General features: G+C 47.5%; 1 protein-coding gene across 1 annotated transcript in view; it reads right to left on the bottom strand.

Annotated features, from left to right (window-relative positions):
- Positions 1 to 14,766, bottom strand: part of LOC107108051 (tyrosine-protein kinase SgK223) — a 95,877-nt gene that overhangs the window by 41,127 nt on the left and 39,984 nt on the right. The window contains exon 4 of the mRNA XM_015408435.1: positions 1,714 to 3,524. Coding sequence (XP_015263921.1) covers positions 1,714 to 3,524 — 1,811 coding nt within the window. The remainder of the gene's footprint in view (positions 1 to 1,713; positions 3,525 to 14,766) is intronic.

Raw genomic sequence — 14,766 nt, 5'->3', positions numbered from 1 at the left:
ACTGCAGCCTATGTCTTTTATATGATCATGGCTGTTCTATGTAAATTCCTTAAAAGATAATGGATTAGATCAGGGTTCCCCAACCTTTTTGAGACTTTGGGTACCTCTGGAACTCTGACATAGCATGGCGGGCACAGCCACAAAATGGCTGCTACAGAATGGCTGCCGTGGCAGGCAAAGCTAGCCACAAAATAGTTACCACAGTTTACCCTCAGCCAAACAGTGAAGATGCTTGTGCTGTAGTGGCAGCTGCTCCCAAAGCAACATTTTCAAAAACCCACACAGCCAATCAGAAACCTTAGTGGGCAAAAGACCCACCTGGCCTCGCCCACTTTCTAAAAACATCTGGCAGGTGCTAGGAAAGGTGCTGGTGGATGCCATGGCATCCAGGGTCACCACGTTGGAGATCCATCCACCAAAAAAACAATGCCAGGAATCACAGGATATTCATGAACAAAAGTCTTGTGAGGCAGTGTGACTGTAATAAAGTGGAACTGGGCGAGGCTGATTGAAAAAATTGGCAGGGCTCAACCTAATCGTTTTTTTTTAAAAAAAATGATATAAACACCCTGGCTCTCACGGGAACGATCGTTCTGCATGATGTTAAAAAATGCTTTTAGTGACTCCTCACAGAATTGCAACGGCCAGTGTACTTCAGGAGGTACGTAACAATTAAGCTGGTTTAAGCGCACCCTCTTCAGATGACAAAAGGCACACTGAAATCAATGGCTGCAGAGGGGGAGTGATCAGAGACGCCCTGCCTCTCTATCTAGGCATAACCACCAGCAGGGCATTTTTTGTAGAAAAAGCCCAGCAGGAACTCATTAGCATAATAGGCCACACCCAACAGCAGAAACACATTAGCATATTAGGCCGCACCCCCATGTTACCAGAAATGTGGTCATCCAGCCACACCCACCTTTTGCTTCTTATTCTGTTTATCTTGTTTGTTGTCAAAACCCAGAGCTTTTTTTGTAGCAGGAACTTATTTGCATGTTAGGCCACACACCCCTAATGTAGCCAATCCTAATGAGTTTCGGCTGTTGGGTGTGGCCTATTATGCTAATGAGTTCCTGCTGGGTGTGGCCAACTCGGGAGCCAGCCGGAACTCCGTTCCTGTGCGTTCCTGCCCCAAAGTAGCCCTGACTGCCAGAATGAAAGCACAGCATCTATGCATCTACAGAATACACGGATGTAGGATCCATTCTTGCGACTGGGAATGCTGCTTTCCCCGAGATTCACGGGGACAGGGCCTGTGAGTGTACAAAGGGTACGCACACAGACCTCGAGGCCCACATTCCGGGGACCGTGCACTGGCAGGGTCAGGGTTGGCCCTCTTGTTCCCACTCACCCTCTACGGGTCTCTATTTCAGCCTGTGTACACTGTCAGACAAACAGTCCTGTCATGCAGATAAGCCTCATGAGTCTGTCTGTAACGGTGGTGATATTTCCCCCCGCTATCAGCACACCTCGGATACTAACCCCCACCCCCACCTTCCATGGCTGTGATTTCTTTCAGCATAAAGAATATTTCATGAGACAGATAAAGCAAAGACTCATAAATATCTGACTATTCCTCATGAACAAAAAGCACTTTTCCCCCCTGGGATGGGGAGACTGCCACGTCTCTGTCTGAACTGGTAATCTGGAAACCTTTTTATCTCCCTACCGTTCTCGACACCCAACATGCACTCAAACCCCTAATTTGGGTACCTGAATTGTTTCTTTGGAGGGGGAGGCGGTGGCGCGAAGTCATCAATGCCGTTCTTGTCTTTAGGGAACTCAAAGGCAAACGAAGCTGATTTGCTCATCCCGCCGGTCTTATTCTCTTGGGCGGACCCTTTCCCCCACTCTCCGTGACCAGAAGGACCGTCTACCCCATTCTCCATGTCCGTCTCCTTAGTATTTTTCGAGAGTCCCTGCTCTTCTTCCTCTTCCTCCTCTATTCTGCACTGCCGGCTCCAGGACAGATTGTAGTATTTGTGTCTTCTCTCAGAACTGGAGGAGGATAGGCCTCTATTTGGATCCTCTAAGGAGATACTGTTCACAAGAAGGGAGCATGGAGGCCCAACGATTGTGCTGTCCGTGCCGTTTTTCACCACGTCAACATCCTCACGGCCACTGCTGTCACAGGCCCCAGCTCCGGGAGATGTGACCAGTTGCGTGACAGACCCTTCGTTTCTAGGTGGGCTCCCTTTGGATAACTTAGGCGGAATAGCAGGACCCTCAGCCATCACATTCTTGTTACCCATCTGCCCCTGAAGACCAGGGCCATTTTCTTTCATGCTCATTTCACTGCTCTCCTGAGGCCCTTCGACGTGCTCAACGAAAGAGGACGTCTTCCCAGTTTCTGAGTGAGAGGTGGGACTGACACATGGCCACTGGAACCCGACGGCAGAGTCCGGGCTGCTCAGAAAAATCGTCCGGTTGTCATTTTCCGTATGGGCTGCCATAATGGTAATGGTCGCCGCTACTTGAGTGGCAGAATCTTGGAACTCCCGGTCAGAGCTCAAGTGGTGCGGCCTTTCCCTCCAGGGGCTGTCTGCTTGATCTTTAGAGGGGCTATATGCTGAAACGTTGCTGATCGGATGTGTGCCGGAGGTCCCTAGCTGCACTTTTTTCCTCTTTGTGCTCTCAGCATAGATGGGCTCATCCTGGGGAAGGCCACCCTGGTAGGTAAGCGGCTGTCCTGCAGAAACGTTTGCATTTTCTGTGTGCTTGCCTTCGATTTGATCGGATGCCCCGTCAAGAGGACAGCAATCATTTCCCCGGCTCAGATCCACAGGGCTGTTGTTTTTTACCGCAGCACCCGGCAGAAATGCTAACGTTTCTGTTTCGGAGCGTAAACGGTTATATATGGAATTGTGTGGATGTTTCTCCCCCTGAACGTCTGAATCGGATTCCAAAGTTGCGCTTCCCCGTTCACCAAAATCTACTGCCCTGGACTTTGTTTCTGTACTGATTGCATCATCTTGCCCCAAAAGCTTCCGAATGTGACGTTCACTTTCAGGCCATGCCGATCTGTTTTCCGTACTTCCTAGGGTCTGGTGAACAAGAGACTCTCCACAACAGTCTACAATGGAACAATACTCCCCACCGTCACTTTCTAAGTCTGGAGAGTTGGATACACCAGCTTTGTCTAAAGCTAACACCTCCCCTCTTTGGCGGGGGGAAAGGTATCCGGGAGAGTCCGCAGCTGAATTAATGTGTCTGTCACTAAAAACGGTTGGCTTGTGATAGAGGCCCAAATACGGCAAGGACAACTGCTCCTTGCCAGGCACTTTAGTGTCCTCCTCCTGTACATCCGCCTCAACCGGAAAGGTCATATTTCTTTCTGACTTGCTTGCAGGACCAGAAGTGCCAACCGAGGAAGGGCCACATGGGCCGAGTGAAGTACAATCACTGGAAAGGTTCTGACCGACCGGCTTCCTTAGGACATGATTGCTGAAAGTGTCCATGTACGCTCTTTGCTCTTCTCCAGATTTCATGAAGATATGCTTTCCGGGCACCGTTCTCCTGCTGACCTGTGTTAATGAAAGACAAATACATTCAGGCTGCAGACTGAAGTTTTTAATTTTCAACATTTTAAAGGCTTTAGCTACCTTGGTGGGGGGCGGGGGGCGGGAGAAATACAGAAGATGTCTCAGAGAAATTTTACATGTCCCAGACGATACCTTCCTTGAAACAAATGTTTTATTCGATCCAGAGTCGAGCACTTTAAACAGACCCCTGAGGTAGGTATGAACCTTTTCCACTGAAATCAGTAGGACTTTGTGCCTAATGGTGCAGTCCTCAGCAGGGGTACACCGTTCTAAGTCCATTGAAGTCAATGGGTTTACAAGAGTATAAATCTGGTTAGGACTACACTCTAATTCACGTATGATCATGCATTTCATGTTTACTGGAAAAGGTTACATTGGCGTGGATTCAGTGATGCACAATCAAAAAATAATGGCGTTAGCACAGTTCCAGTTGCGCAAGATCTTGTACAATACCTAGTGCTTTCTTCCCTACGTATTATGTTACCTAGAAATTGGTTGCACAATATGTTGGCCTAGCAGAAATGCAAAAAGTTTGACCTAGGGCAAGCGGCTACTGTGGTCTTTTTCTTCAGTTTCCACTTGTGCCAAGAGCTCTAGCACAAGTGGAAATTTGTGCTGGATCTCACTTATTGATTTTACAATTTTATAATGTAATAAAGGATTACTTCCTCGACATGATATTTATTTATTTATTTATTCATTCATTCAATATGTGTGTGTGTGTGTGTAAATGATATATAAATAAAAGCCCTGCAAGCAGGGCTCAGAGTGGTGAACCCCATTTTAGTAAACACACTTATAAGACAAAGTAAACACAATTAGGACAGTAAAACAATTCACCCTGACCTGGATAGCCCAGGCAAGCCCTATTTTGTCAGATCTCGGAAGCTAAGCAGGGCCAAACCCGGCAAGTATTTGGATGGGAGACCTTCAAAGAATACCAGAGCCAGGAGACAGAGGCAGGCTATCAGGCCATTTCTCTGAACATCTTCCATGCCCCAGCAGGGGTCGCCAGAGGTCGTCAAGACTTCCAGGCACAGGCACACAAACACACACACAAAAACACAGCAAAACAATTCAATACAATTCCAGTGTCAATTTCTGGTGGCACTAAGAAACTAATGGGTGGAAATTACAAGGGAGTCGTTACCGGCTAAATATCAGGAGAAACTTCCTAACTGTAAGAGTGGTTGAGCAGTGGAACAGTCTGCCTTGGGAGGTGGTGGATGCTCTTTCGCGGGACGTTTCCAAGCGGAGGCTGGACAACCATCTTTCGGGTATGTTGTAGGTATGTAGGGCTATCTTTCAGTATACTCCTGCAGAGTGCAGGGGGTTGGACTAGATGACCTGCAAGATCCCTTCCAACTCTAACATTCTATGATTCTATTAAACCAATTTATACCCTTACCCCGTGGTAGGGAGAGGAAGGAAGAAAAGAGCCAGACTCGATGGAAAAACCGTTGCTGCCCTCGACAGCAGGTCTGACGGAACATCTCTGTATTACAGGTCCTGCGGAACTGCACTAGGTCCCGCAGGGCTCAGATGTCATTGGGCGGAGAGTTCTACCAAACCCCCCTGGCTCTGGTTGAGGACAGCCGGGTGTCTTTCGGGCTAGGGATCACCAGAAGATTCTTCTCCCCAGAGCGTAATGCTCTTCGGGGGCTAAACCAGGAGAGGCAGTCCCGTAGATACGTTGGTCCCAGACCGTTTAGGGCCTTGAAGGCTAGTACCAAAACCTTGTTTGGTGTTCAACCTGGAGCCAGCGCGGCTGGCAAAGCACCGGTTGCATGTGTGCTATCAATGGGGTTCCAGTAAGAACCCACACCACTGCATTCTGGGCCAGCTGTAATTTCCAGGTCAGTCTCAAGGGCAGCCCTGAGTAGAGCGAGTTACAGCAGTCTAACCTAGAGTTGACTGCTGCATGGATTACTGTGGCTAGGTCAGGTCAAGACAAGAAGGGGGGCAGTTGCCTGACCTGGCGCAGCTGGAGGAACGCCAGTCTGGCAACATTTGTGATCTGAGCCTCCATCCATAAGGACGCATCCAGAAGCACATTCAGGCTCTTAACAGTCGACGCCGGAATTAGAGGCACCTCATCAAGAGCTGGGAGTTGGCACCCAAGGCCTGAATCTCCCCTTCCCAGCCACAGAACCCCCGTCTTTGACGGATTCAGTCTCAGCCAGCTCTGTTTCAGCCATCCAACCACGGCGTCTAGGCCCTCAGCCAGAATAGCTGTTGCGGCATCTGGCCAGCCGCCCACCAACAGATACAGCTGAGTGTCATCAGCGTACTGATGACGATCCAGCCCGAGACTCCACACCAGCTGGGCGAGGAAGTGCATGTAGATGTTAAACAACATTGGGGAGAGGACTGCCCCCTGAGGGACCCCACAGACCAAGGGGTGTTGAGGTGACACCCTCTCTCCTAGCGCCAACCTGTCCCCAACCTTGGAGGAATGAGGTAAGCTACTTCAAGGCTGTCCCACGAACTCCTACGTCGGCGGAGCGGTGGGTCAACAAATCATGGCATAAGAGCCATAATCCAACCAAAGGGACATGCGTTTACATTACAGCCTCACTCTCCCCCACCGAAATCTGTGAGCACTACAACGAGTTTCATTTGGCTCAAGGGTGCCTACTATGAAGGCTGTCGTCCTAAGTACATTATATAAAGCAGGCATTACCTCACCTCAAGGTTGTCAACAATCAGGTATTTTACCTGCCCACTTGGTAATTATTGCCTCAGGTTCAGAAAGTACTTCTTTGAATAAACCATGCATTCTGACTATTAAGGTTTTAAATAAACTGGGTATATTAACCCAGGAGGCTTTCGAAAAGTTTCTTTCCATGAGCCACAGGCTCTGATCTACTAGGTTCTGCCCCTTGATGGGTCAAACCCACAAGGGTCTCACCAGAACCCACAAAGTATTTTTCAGATCACAAGCTATCAACCCTATTTTGTCGTTTTCTTTGGTCTCCTGGGGCCATCCTATGAACATGTCATCTACAGGTTTCCCATAATTCCTGGCACATAACAAATAATCTGATGGAAGTATCCATTGAAGAAATTGAAGCCTGAGAAGGACCGAGAACCATTCTTCACGTTATGCAAAATCAATCTGCCTGACAAAAGGAATAACATCCAGTATTGTACCAGTGGTGGATCAGTAGCTTGTATGTTTGAAAGTACCCTGCAATCGAGCAAGCTAGCACATCAGAGAAAAATCATGTCGTGTAACCCTTACCAGAGGAGCTAGTTTACCACATGCAGGAGTTTCCTTCCCCTTACATGGGGAATGTATTCAACATAATGGCCTTCCCTTAGTGCTACCAAGTCCCTTCCGGCCTCTGGTGGGGGATGGGGGGGCAGGGTTGCCAGATCCAGGTTTGGAAACTTCTAGAGATTTGGGGATAGGGTTGCCAAGTAGAACTTATCTTGGCGGCGGGGGACACCCGGGTGGATACCGGAGTGCGTGCGCGCCGCACATACATCACCAGGAAGTGACGTTATGACGACGGGCACGCTGGGGGCGGGGCCACGACCATACAAGGGAAAAACATAGAGTTTGCATATAGCAAAAAATGTAAAGACCAACAATAAAACTTGCTTCAAATATATTAGAAGCAGGAAACCAGCCAGGGAGGCAGTGGGGCCCTTGGATGACCAAGGGGTAAAAGGAGTACTGAAGGATGATAGGGAAATGGCTGAGAAGCTAAATGCATTTTTTGCCTCAGTCTTCACTGTGGAAGATGAGAGGTGCTTGCCCACTCCAGAGCCGCTGAGTTCGGGAGGGGTGTTGAAAGACCTGAGTCAGATTGAGGTGACGAGAGAGGAGGTCCTAAAACTGATAGACAACTTAAAAACTGATAAATCACCAGGCCCAGATGGCATACATCCGAGAGTTCTGAAAGAACTCAATTGTGAACTTGTGGATCTCCTGACAAAAATATGTAATCTCTCCTTAAAATCAGCCTCCATTCCTGAGGACTGGAAGGTAGCTAATGTCACTCCCATCTTTAAAAAGGGTTCCAGAGGAGATCCGGGAAATTACAGGCCAGTCAGTCTGACGTCGATACCGGGTAAATTGGTGGAAACCATTATTAAGGAAAGAATTAGTAGGCACATAGATGAACAAAACCTATTGAGGCAGACTCAACATGGGTTCTGTAAGGGAAGATCTTGTCTCACTAACCTGTTAATGTTCTTTGAGGGGGTGAACAAACATGTGGACAAGGGGGATCCAATAGATATTGTTTACCTTGACTTCCAGAAAGCTTTTGATAAAGTTCCTCATCAAAGGCTCCTAAGTAAGCTCAAAAATCATGGGATAAAAGGACAAGTCCTTTTATGGATCAAAAACTGGCTAATTAATAGAAAACAGAGAGTGAGTATAAATGGGCAGTTCTCCCAGTGGAGGGGTGTAAGCAGTGGGGTACCACAGGGATCAGTACTTGGTCCACTGCTTTTTAACTTGTTCATTAATGATTTGGAGTTGGGAGTAAGCAGTGAAGTGGCTAAATTTGCGGATGATACGAAGTTGTTCAGGGTGGTGAAAACCAGTGAGGATTGTGAGGCACTCCAAAGGGATCTGTCAAAGATGGGCGAGTGGGCGTCAACATGGCAAATGGGGTTCAATGTGGCCAAGTGCAAGGTGATGCACATTGGAGCCAAAAATCCTAACTATAAATACACGTTGATGGGGTCTGAACTGGCAGAGACAGATCAAGAGAGAGATCTTGGAGTTGTAGTAGATAACTCACTGAAAATGTCGAGACAGTGTGTGACTGCAATAAAGAAGGCCAATGCTATGCTGGGGATTATTAGGAAGGGTATTGTAAACAGATCAGCCAATATCATAATGCCGCTATATAAATCAATGGTGCGACCTCATCTGGAATACTGTGTGCAATTCTGGTCACCACACCTTAAAAAGGATATTATAGCTTTGGAAAAAGTGCAGAAAAGAGCAACTCGAATGATAAAAGGGTTGGAACACTTTCCCTATGAGGACGTCCTTCTTCACCCAAAGAGTGATTAACACTTGGAATTCACTGCCACAGGAAGTGGTGGTGGCTACAAGCATGGACGGCTTCAAAAGGGAATTAGATAAGCATATGGAGCAGAGGTCCATCAGTGGCTATTAGCCACAAGGTATAGATAGGGACTCTGGGGCAAGTGATGCTCTGTCATCTTGGTGCTTGGGGGGGTCAACAGTGGGATGGCTTCTAATGTCCTGGCCCCACTGGTGGACCTCCTGATGGCACTGGTATTTCTGGCCACTGTGTGATACAGAGTGTTGGACTGGATGGGCCTTTGGCCTGATCCAACATTGGCATCTCTTATGTTCTTATGTGCCCGTGTCACTTCCGGGTGATGTGCACGTCGGGGAGGAGTTCCCCTTGGGGCCTGATCCAGCGGCGCCGGGGAACGGGCCTTTGGGGCAGGGGTTTCCCCGCCCCCCAGGGGGACTTGGGATCCCTATTTGGGGATGGACCCTGGGGAGGATAGGGACCTCAGTGTGATACAAAGCTATAGAGTCCACCCTCCAAAACCTCCCTTTTCTCCAGGGGAACTGATCTTTGTAGTCTGAAGATGACCTGTAATTCTGGGGGGTCCCCAGGTTTCACCTGGAGGTTGGCATCCCTCCCTCCTCCTCCAGCCTGAAGCTTACAGTTCAGACTTATGCTTCTCTCTCATTCGACATAAAAAGAACAGTTCTCAGTATATTTATAGCAAAGGCTTAGTTCTCAATGAGAAGGTAAAAAATTATGTCTGAGCTGTACCACTTCAGACCACAGATGAGGTGACTAAATGCTACTCTGTGTAAACAACATTCCCTGTACACACAAAAGCCGAGCATCAGGGTAAGGGTTCTACTCTAGCCCCCTCCTTCGCAAGCTAGTTTTGTATATAAAAGGGAATGCTTTTTAAGTAGGATCATTATATAATGTGGTACAGCCTGCAGTCTGAATTGAGACTGAAATTTAACCACCTCAGTGAGCACTAGGCCTGAGGAACAGATTAAACTGATTAAACGACAGGGAAGGCTGAGCGGGGAAGTGAGAAAACTATTCACTGAGGTCACCAATGAGTCGTTGGCCATTTTAATTTCATTACAGAGGGAGGAAATTTACCCAGGTTCAGGGCAACTGATAGTTTCCCCTCTCCTTTCATGCTGTAAAATGGTCTCATTACCACACTCATCTGTTAGGAGCATTACAAAGGCGTAGGCATAATTTTCTGTAAAATGGCATCTGGTTTATTGAAAAAGCAATAAAAGCAGTTCAGAAAGCCTTGCTTGAATGTAAAGCATCTACATTAAGGGAAAGCTTAAAAAGAAGCACAAAGAATCACAAACCATCTTCCCAGGAAAGGCGACCACATTGCTTGTGTCTGGAAAATAATTTATAAAACTGGTTACCTGAGCCTGGCAACCAGTGGGCGACTTGAGAGGAGAGGACATGGAGGGGGCAGCTGTCAAGGACAGTATGATGTCACTTCCAGGAAAACCATAAGGTTTTTGGTAATTCCTAGAGAGGGCTTTCCCTGGAAGTTATTCTAGTCCTATCTAAGAATAGTGGAAACTCTATGGCTTTACCACAGAGTTTCCGTTGATCCCTAGAGAGCTATGACATCACTTCTGGTTTTCCCCAGAACTGATGTTATGCGGTTGCGGACACAACATTTAATTTTTTCCCTCACGCCGGCTGCTGGAGTGCTGCCAGGCAAATGGCAACCTTTGGCAACTTCCTCTATCATTATACAAAACCAAGGACATTACCCAATATATGCATCAAAACCCTTTACACCCTGATACAGAAAGTCCTTATGACTGGAATCCCTTGCATACTGACATGGAAGTAAGTCCTTTTATCTCAGGGGAACTCCAAGGAAACGTGAAAAGGATCAAGCTGAGAAAATACTGCAGTAAGTCTGACACGACCTTTACTCATTTCACAATCTCCTCCCCAAAGCAAATGCAATGGAAAAATATGGGCTGGGATCCTAACACTTTGCTCAGTGAAGTGTGAAACCTTTCTCTACCCCACAAAGCCTTCTGCAGGCCAAGGAGAACTTTTCTCCACAGGAAGGTTCCCTGGGTCACAGGAAAGTTCCACACTTAGCTCAGTGGAGAGGAAGAATGCTACAGCCCACATGTTGTATCGGATGTTGAGGGGTGGTGGTGTTTTTTTTTAAAAAAAATTATATGTGCGTGTGTGCGCGCGCGTACATGTGAGTGTGTGCACCTGGAAGTCATGGTGACCTCTGGTGACCGACCCCTACTGGGGACCTGGAGGATATTCAAAGGGGTGGTTCCCCCGCCTCCCGACTGCTGGTATTCCAAGGAGGTCTCCCATCCAAGTACTTGCCAGAGTAGACCCTGCTTAGCTTCCGAGCTCTGACGAGATCGGGCTTGCCTGGGATATCCAGGTCAGGGTGTACTGATTGCTGATTTGATATCCTATTACGAAAATACTGGAACGATAAACAGTTACCACCACTAGAAAAACAGACCCAAATATTGTGACACACAAATGCAGTGATTGATGGGGGTTCAAGAATCACAGATCCTTCCCCGTCCCCCCAGCAGTCCTTTCTGACCCGGGAATGAGTGACTGTACCACACTGCCTCTCTCCAGTGCAGCCCATGCAAGCACAGCCGCCTAGGTTTGCCAAATACAGCTTAGGAAATTCCTGGATATTCTGTGTGTGGTGCCTGGAAAGGACAAGTTTGGGAAAGAGAAGGAGCACCACTGGGTGATGTGTGACATCACTCTAGGACATCCAGTTCTCCTAGACCAGTGATGGCGAACCTTTTAGAGACCGAGTGCCCAAACTGCGACCCAAAACCCACTTATTTATCGCAAAGTGCCAACACGACAATTTAACCCGAATACGGAGGTTCTACTTTAGAAAAAACAACTCATACATTAACTTAAGATGATCCAAACAAAGTAAGGAAAGCAATCCCAAATGCTTTCATTTACTTAAAATTATTTGGCAGAGAATTCGACACTTTAATGATGGTCTGGGCCCGGCTGGGGCGATGGCACGCGTGCCCATAGAGAGGGCTCTGAGTGCCACCTCTGGCACCCGTGCCATAGGTTCACCACCACTGTCCTAGACTATATGGTATTTCTATACAGCCCACACACAAAGCTGCCATTTCTTCAAGGGTTCGCGATCTCTGCAGTTTGGAGATCAGTTGTAAATCTAGGAGAACTTCTAGGTAACTCTACATCAGGTCCGTAGCCAGGATTTTTTAATTTGGGGGGCCTTTAAAGAAGTCAGGGGCACCCCACACCCAAGGGAGCGCCACAATTAAAATAAAAAATTGGAAGTTGGGGGGCCTGGGCTGGATGGGAAGCAGGGGGGGGCGCTCTGCAGTAAGTCGGGGTGGGGGCAGGCCCCGAGATGCCCCACTGTGGCTATGGGCCTGCCCTACATTGACTCAAAGATCACCCTTCTTGGGGTCAGAACATGCTGCAGGAAGGGGAAGATCTGCATCTACCAGTACCTTCTTCCACTGACTGATCGCTGGATCCAATTACAAATGAATTAGACAGGAGACTCCCCCCCCCCCCGGAACAAGAACACCCACTTGCTTTGCTCTAGAATCTGGTCAGATGGATACAAATATTACACCAACAAGTGCTGGCTATGGTGTAAGTATTATATTACCAGCAATTATTTTATTTACATTAATTCCTTGCAAACGTTTCATAAAATTTAAATCCAATATATATTTTGAAAGATACCAGACCATTATATTTTGAATATTTACAGTGATCAGAGGCAATATGGTGCGTGTGTGTGTGAATCTATCACGTAGAGAAAGCAGGGGTTAAGATACTTCCTTTGCCTCATAATTCATTAACACATCCTTAACGTATTATTCATAAAATCCACATACCTGGTTGCTAGCAAATTATAGATTATTGGGCTCCAACGATGGCATTCTGGCATCGTTTGACATTAAAAATGTAAGATGTCACGGTGTATTAGAAGCAAGATACGACTGTCTACGGATTACATTTTTAGCTGATCAGTCATTGGCATTTCGCTCATATTTGAATAAATAATTTAAACCTCAATATCAGAGTCCTTTTGATATACTACAGAACGTGCAAGGAAAGGAAATGATTTACAGTGTAATAAATACAAGCTACCACTCACTGGTAAAAGGCCATTTTCAACATTTGCATTGCCTATTACCAGGGGTCATTTAGTAGAAAAAGAGGTGCAGGAGCTCATTAGCATAACGTATTAGCATAACTTATTTGCATATGCCACACCCCCTGGCATCACCGGAAGTGTGTCAGAAGGCACCACTCAGGCTCCACTGGACTGTTTTGGATTGCTAGCTATTGGGGGGGGGGGGAACGACGTGCAGATCTGCCCAAACAGAGGGAGAACTTGTACCTGAAGGTGGGTTGGGGGGGGGGGCCCCCTGCAACTTACCGGCCTGTTTCTCTTCTTGCTCCTCGTGGCCCAACTGAGGCCCAACTGAGGGCTGCTGGGAGCAGGGGGCGTGGCTTGTTGCATGTGCCCATCCCCTGGGCTCCTTACTGCCGGAGCTCCGCTCCTGTGCTCTCCCCCTACCTATTACACTACCAGCTGCCCAAATAGCCCAGCTTGGACCATGCTCACCAGGGCTTGGCCATGGTTAGTACTTTGATGGGAGGCCACCAAAGAAGACGGGCAATGCTAGGCAGAGGAAGGCAATCGCAAACCACCTCTGCTCATCTCTTGCCTTGAAAACCCCGTCGATTGTCACTATGAGTTGGCTGCAACTTGGCAGCACATTATTCATCCATTAACACTATTGCCACCAAAATGAAAACAAATTAAAAAAAATAAGCATACTCCTTAGCTCTCCTGCCCTACCAATTAAAAGTTAACCTCCTGCTTAATCAAGTACAGCATCCACTGGTAAAACTGCTGAGCGTAAGGCTCACAGCCTTCATTTCTTGATTTGGACTCAGCAAAGAAAATGGTGGTGCTTAATTTGGAACAGAAAAGTGGGAACTGAGGCTTGCCAACTCCAGTTTGGGAAATTCCTTGACTTTGGGGATGCCAGAGTTTAGGGAGGGGAAGAAACTCAGCGGAGATGTAATGCTCTGGAGTCCAACCTCCAAAGCTGCCATTTTGTGCAGGGGAACTAGGGACGCCAGCCTCCAGGTGGGACCCCGGAATTACAGCTCATCTCCAGACTATACAGATCAGTACCCCCTCCGGGGCAAATGGATGCTTTGGAAGGTGGACTCTGTGACACTGTACCCCACTGAGGTCCCTGTCCTCTCCAGGCTCCACCCCCAAACCTTATAGGGGTTTCCTGACCTGGATCTGGCAACCCTACCCCCCCTGTCAGTCTAGCAACCCTAAAAGAAACAGGTCTCTGTAGTCTGTTGTAATTCTGGAAGAACTCCAGGCCCCATCTGGAGGTTGGCAACTGAGCTACATAATCCTCCGAATTCAAAATCACAAACCACACAGGAAAATGTTTAATGGATTTCAAAATCACTAAAGCCTAGTATGGCTTCTTTGCCCTGCTTTAATCTTTGTGGCTTTGGGGGCTACAGCTGTCTCAGTTTCTCAACAGCTAAGATGGCTAGACAATTGCTTTTAAAAGTGAAAAAGGTCTCTGATGTTCTAATAGCAGCCCTTTGACATTACAAACTCCGCGCCCCCCCCCCGCCCACACAGACTCCATACTATTTGATGTGCTCGATTTACTGGCAGTTACTCTTAAAGGCAGTTTTACAAGATACTGATCTGTGCTTCAGCTGAACTGATGATTTTTTAAAAATCATCATCATCATTGAGAGCCAGTTTGTAGCGGTTAGGAGCACGGACTCTAATCTGGGAGAACCGGGTTTGATTCTCCACGCCTCCACATGCAGCTACTGGTGTGACCTTGGGTCAGTCACAAGTTCTCTCAGAGCTGTTCTCTGAGAAGCAGTTCTCAAAAGAGCTCTCTCAGTCCCACCTACCTCACAGGGTGTCTGTTCTGGAGAGGGGGAAGGGAAAGGAGATTGTGAGCCACTCTGAGACTCCTTTGGGTGGTGAAGGGCGGGGTATAAATCCAATCTCCTCCTCCTCATTTTGCTTGTGAGAAATTGAGTACTTTCGGCTTGGCATGGGAGATAAACTGCTTGTTCTGCTGATCTTTGTGGTCTTTTCTTTACTGAAGAAGCCTCATCTAAAATTACAACTGCTACCA

This window comes from Gekko japonicus, unplaced genomic scaffold (genome assembly GCF_001447785.1).
Source record: "Gekko japonicus isolate JY-2015 unplaced genomic scaffold, Gekko_japonicus_V1.1 scaffold853, whole genome shotgun sequence".
Classification (NCBI taxonomy): domain Eukaryota; kingdom Metazoa; phylum Chordata; class Lepidosauria; order Squamata; family Gekkonidae; genus Gekko; species Gekko japonicus.
The sequence above is the reverse complement of the archived record's forward strand: the minus strand, read 5'-3'. Positions and strand labels throughout refer to the sequence as shown.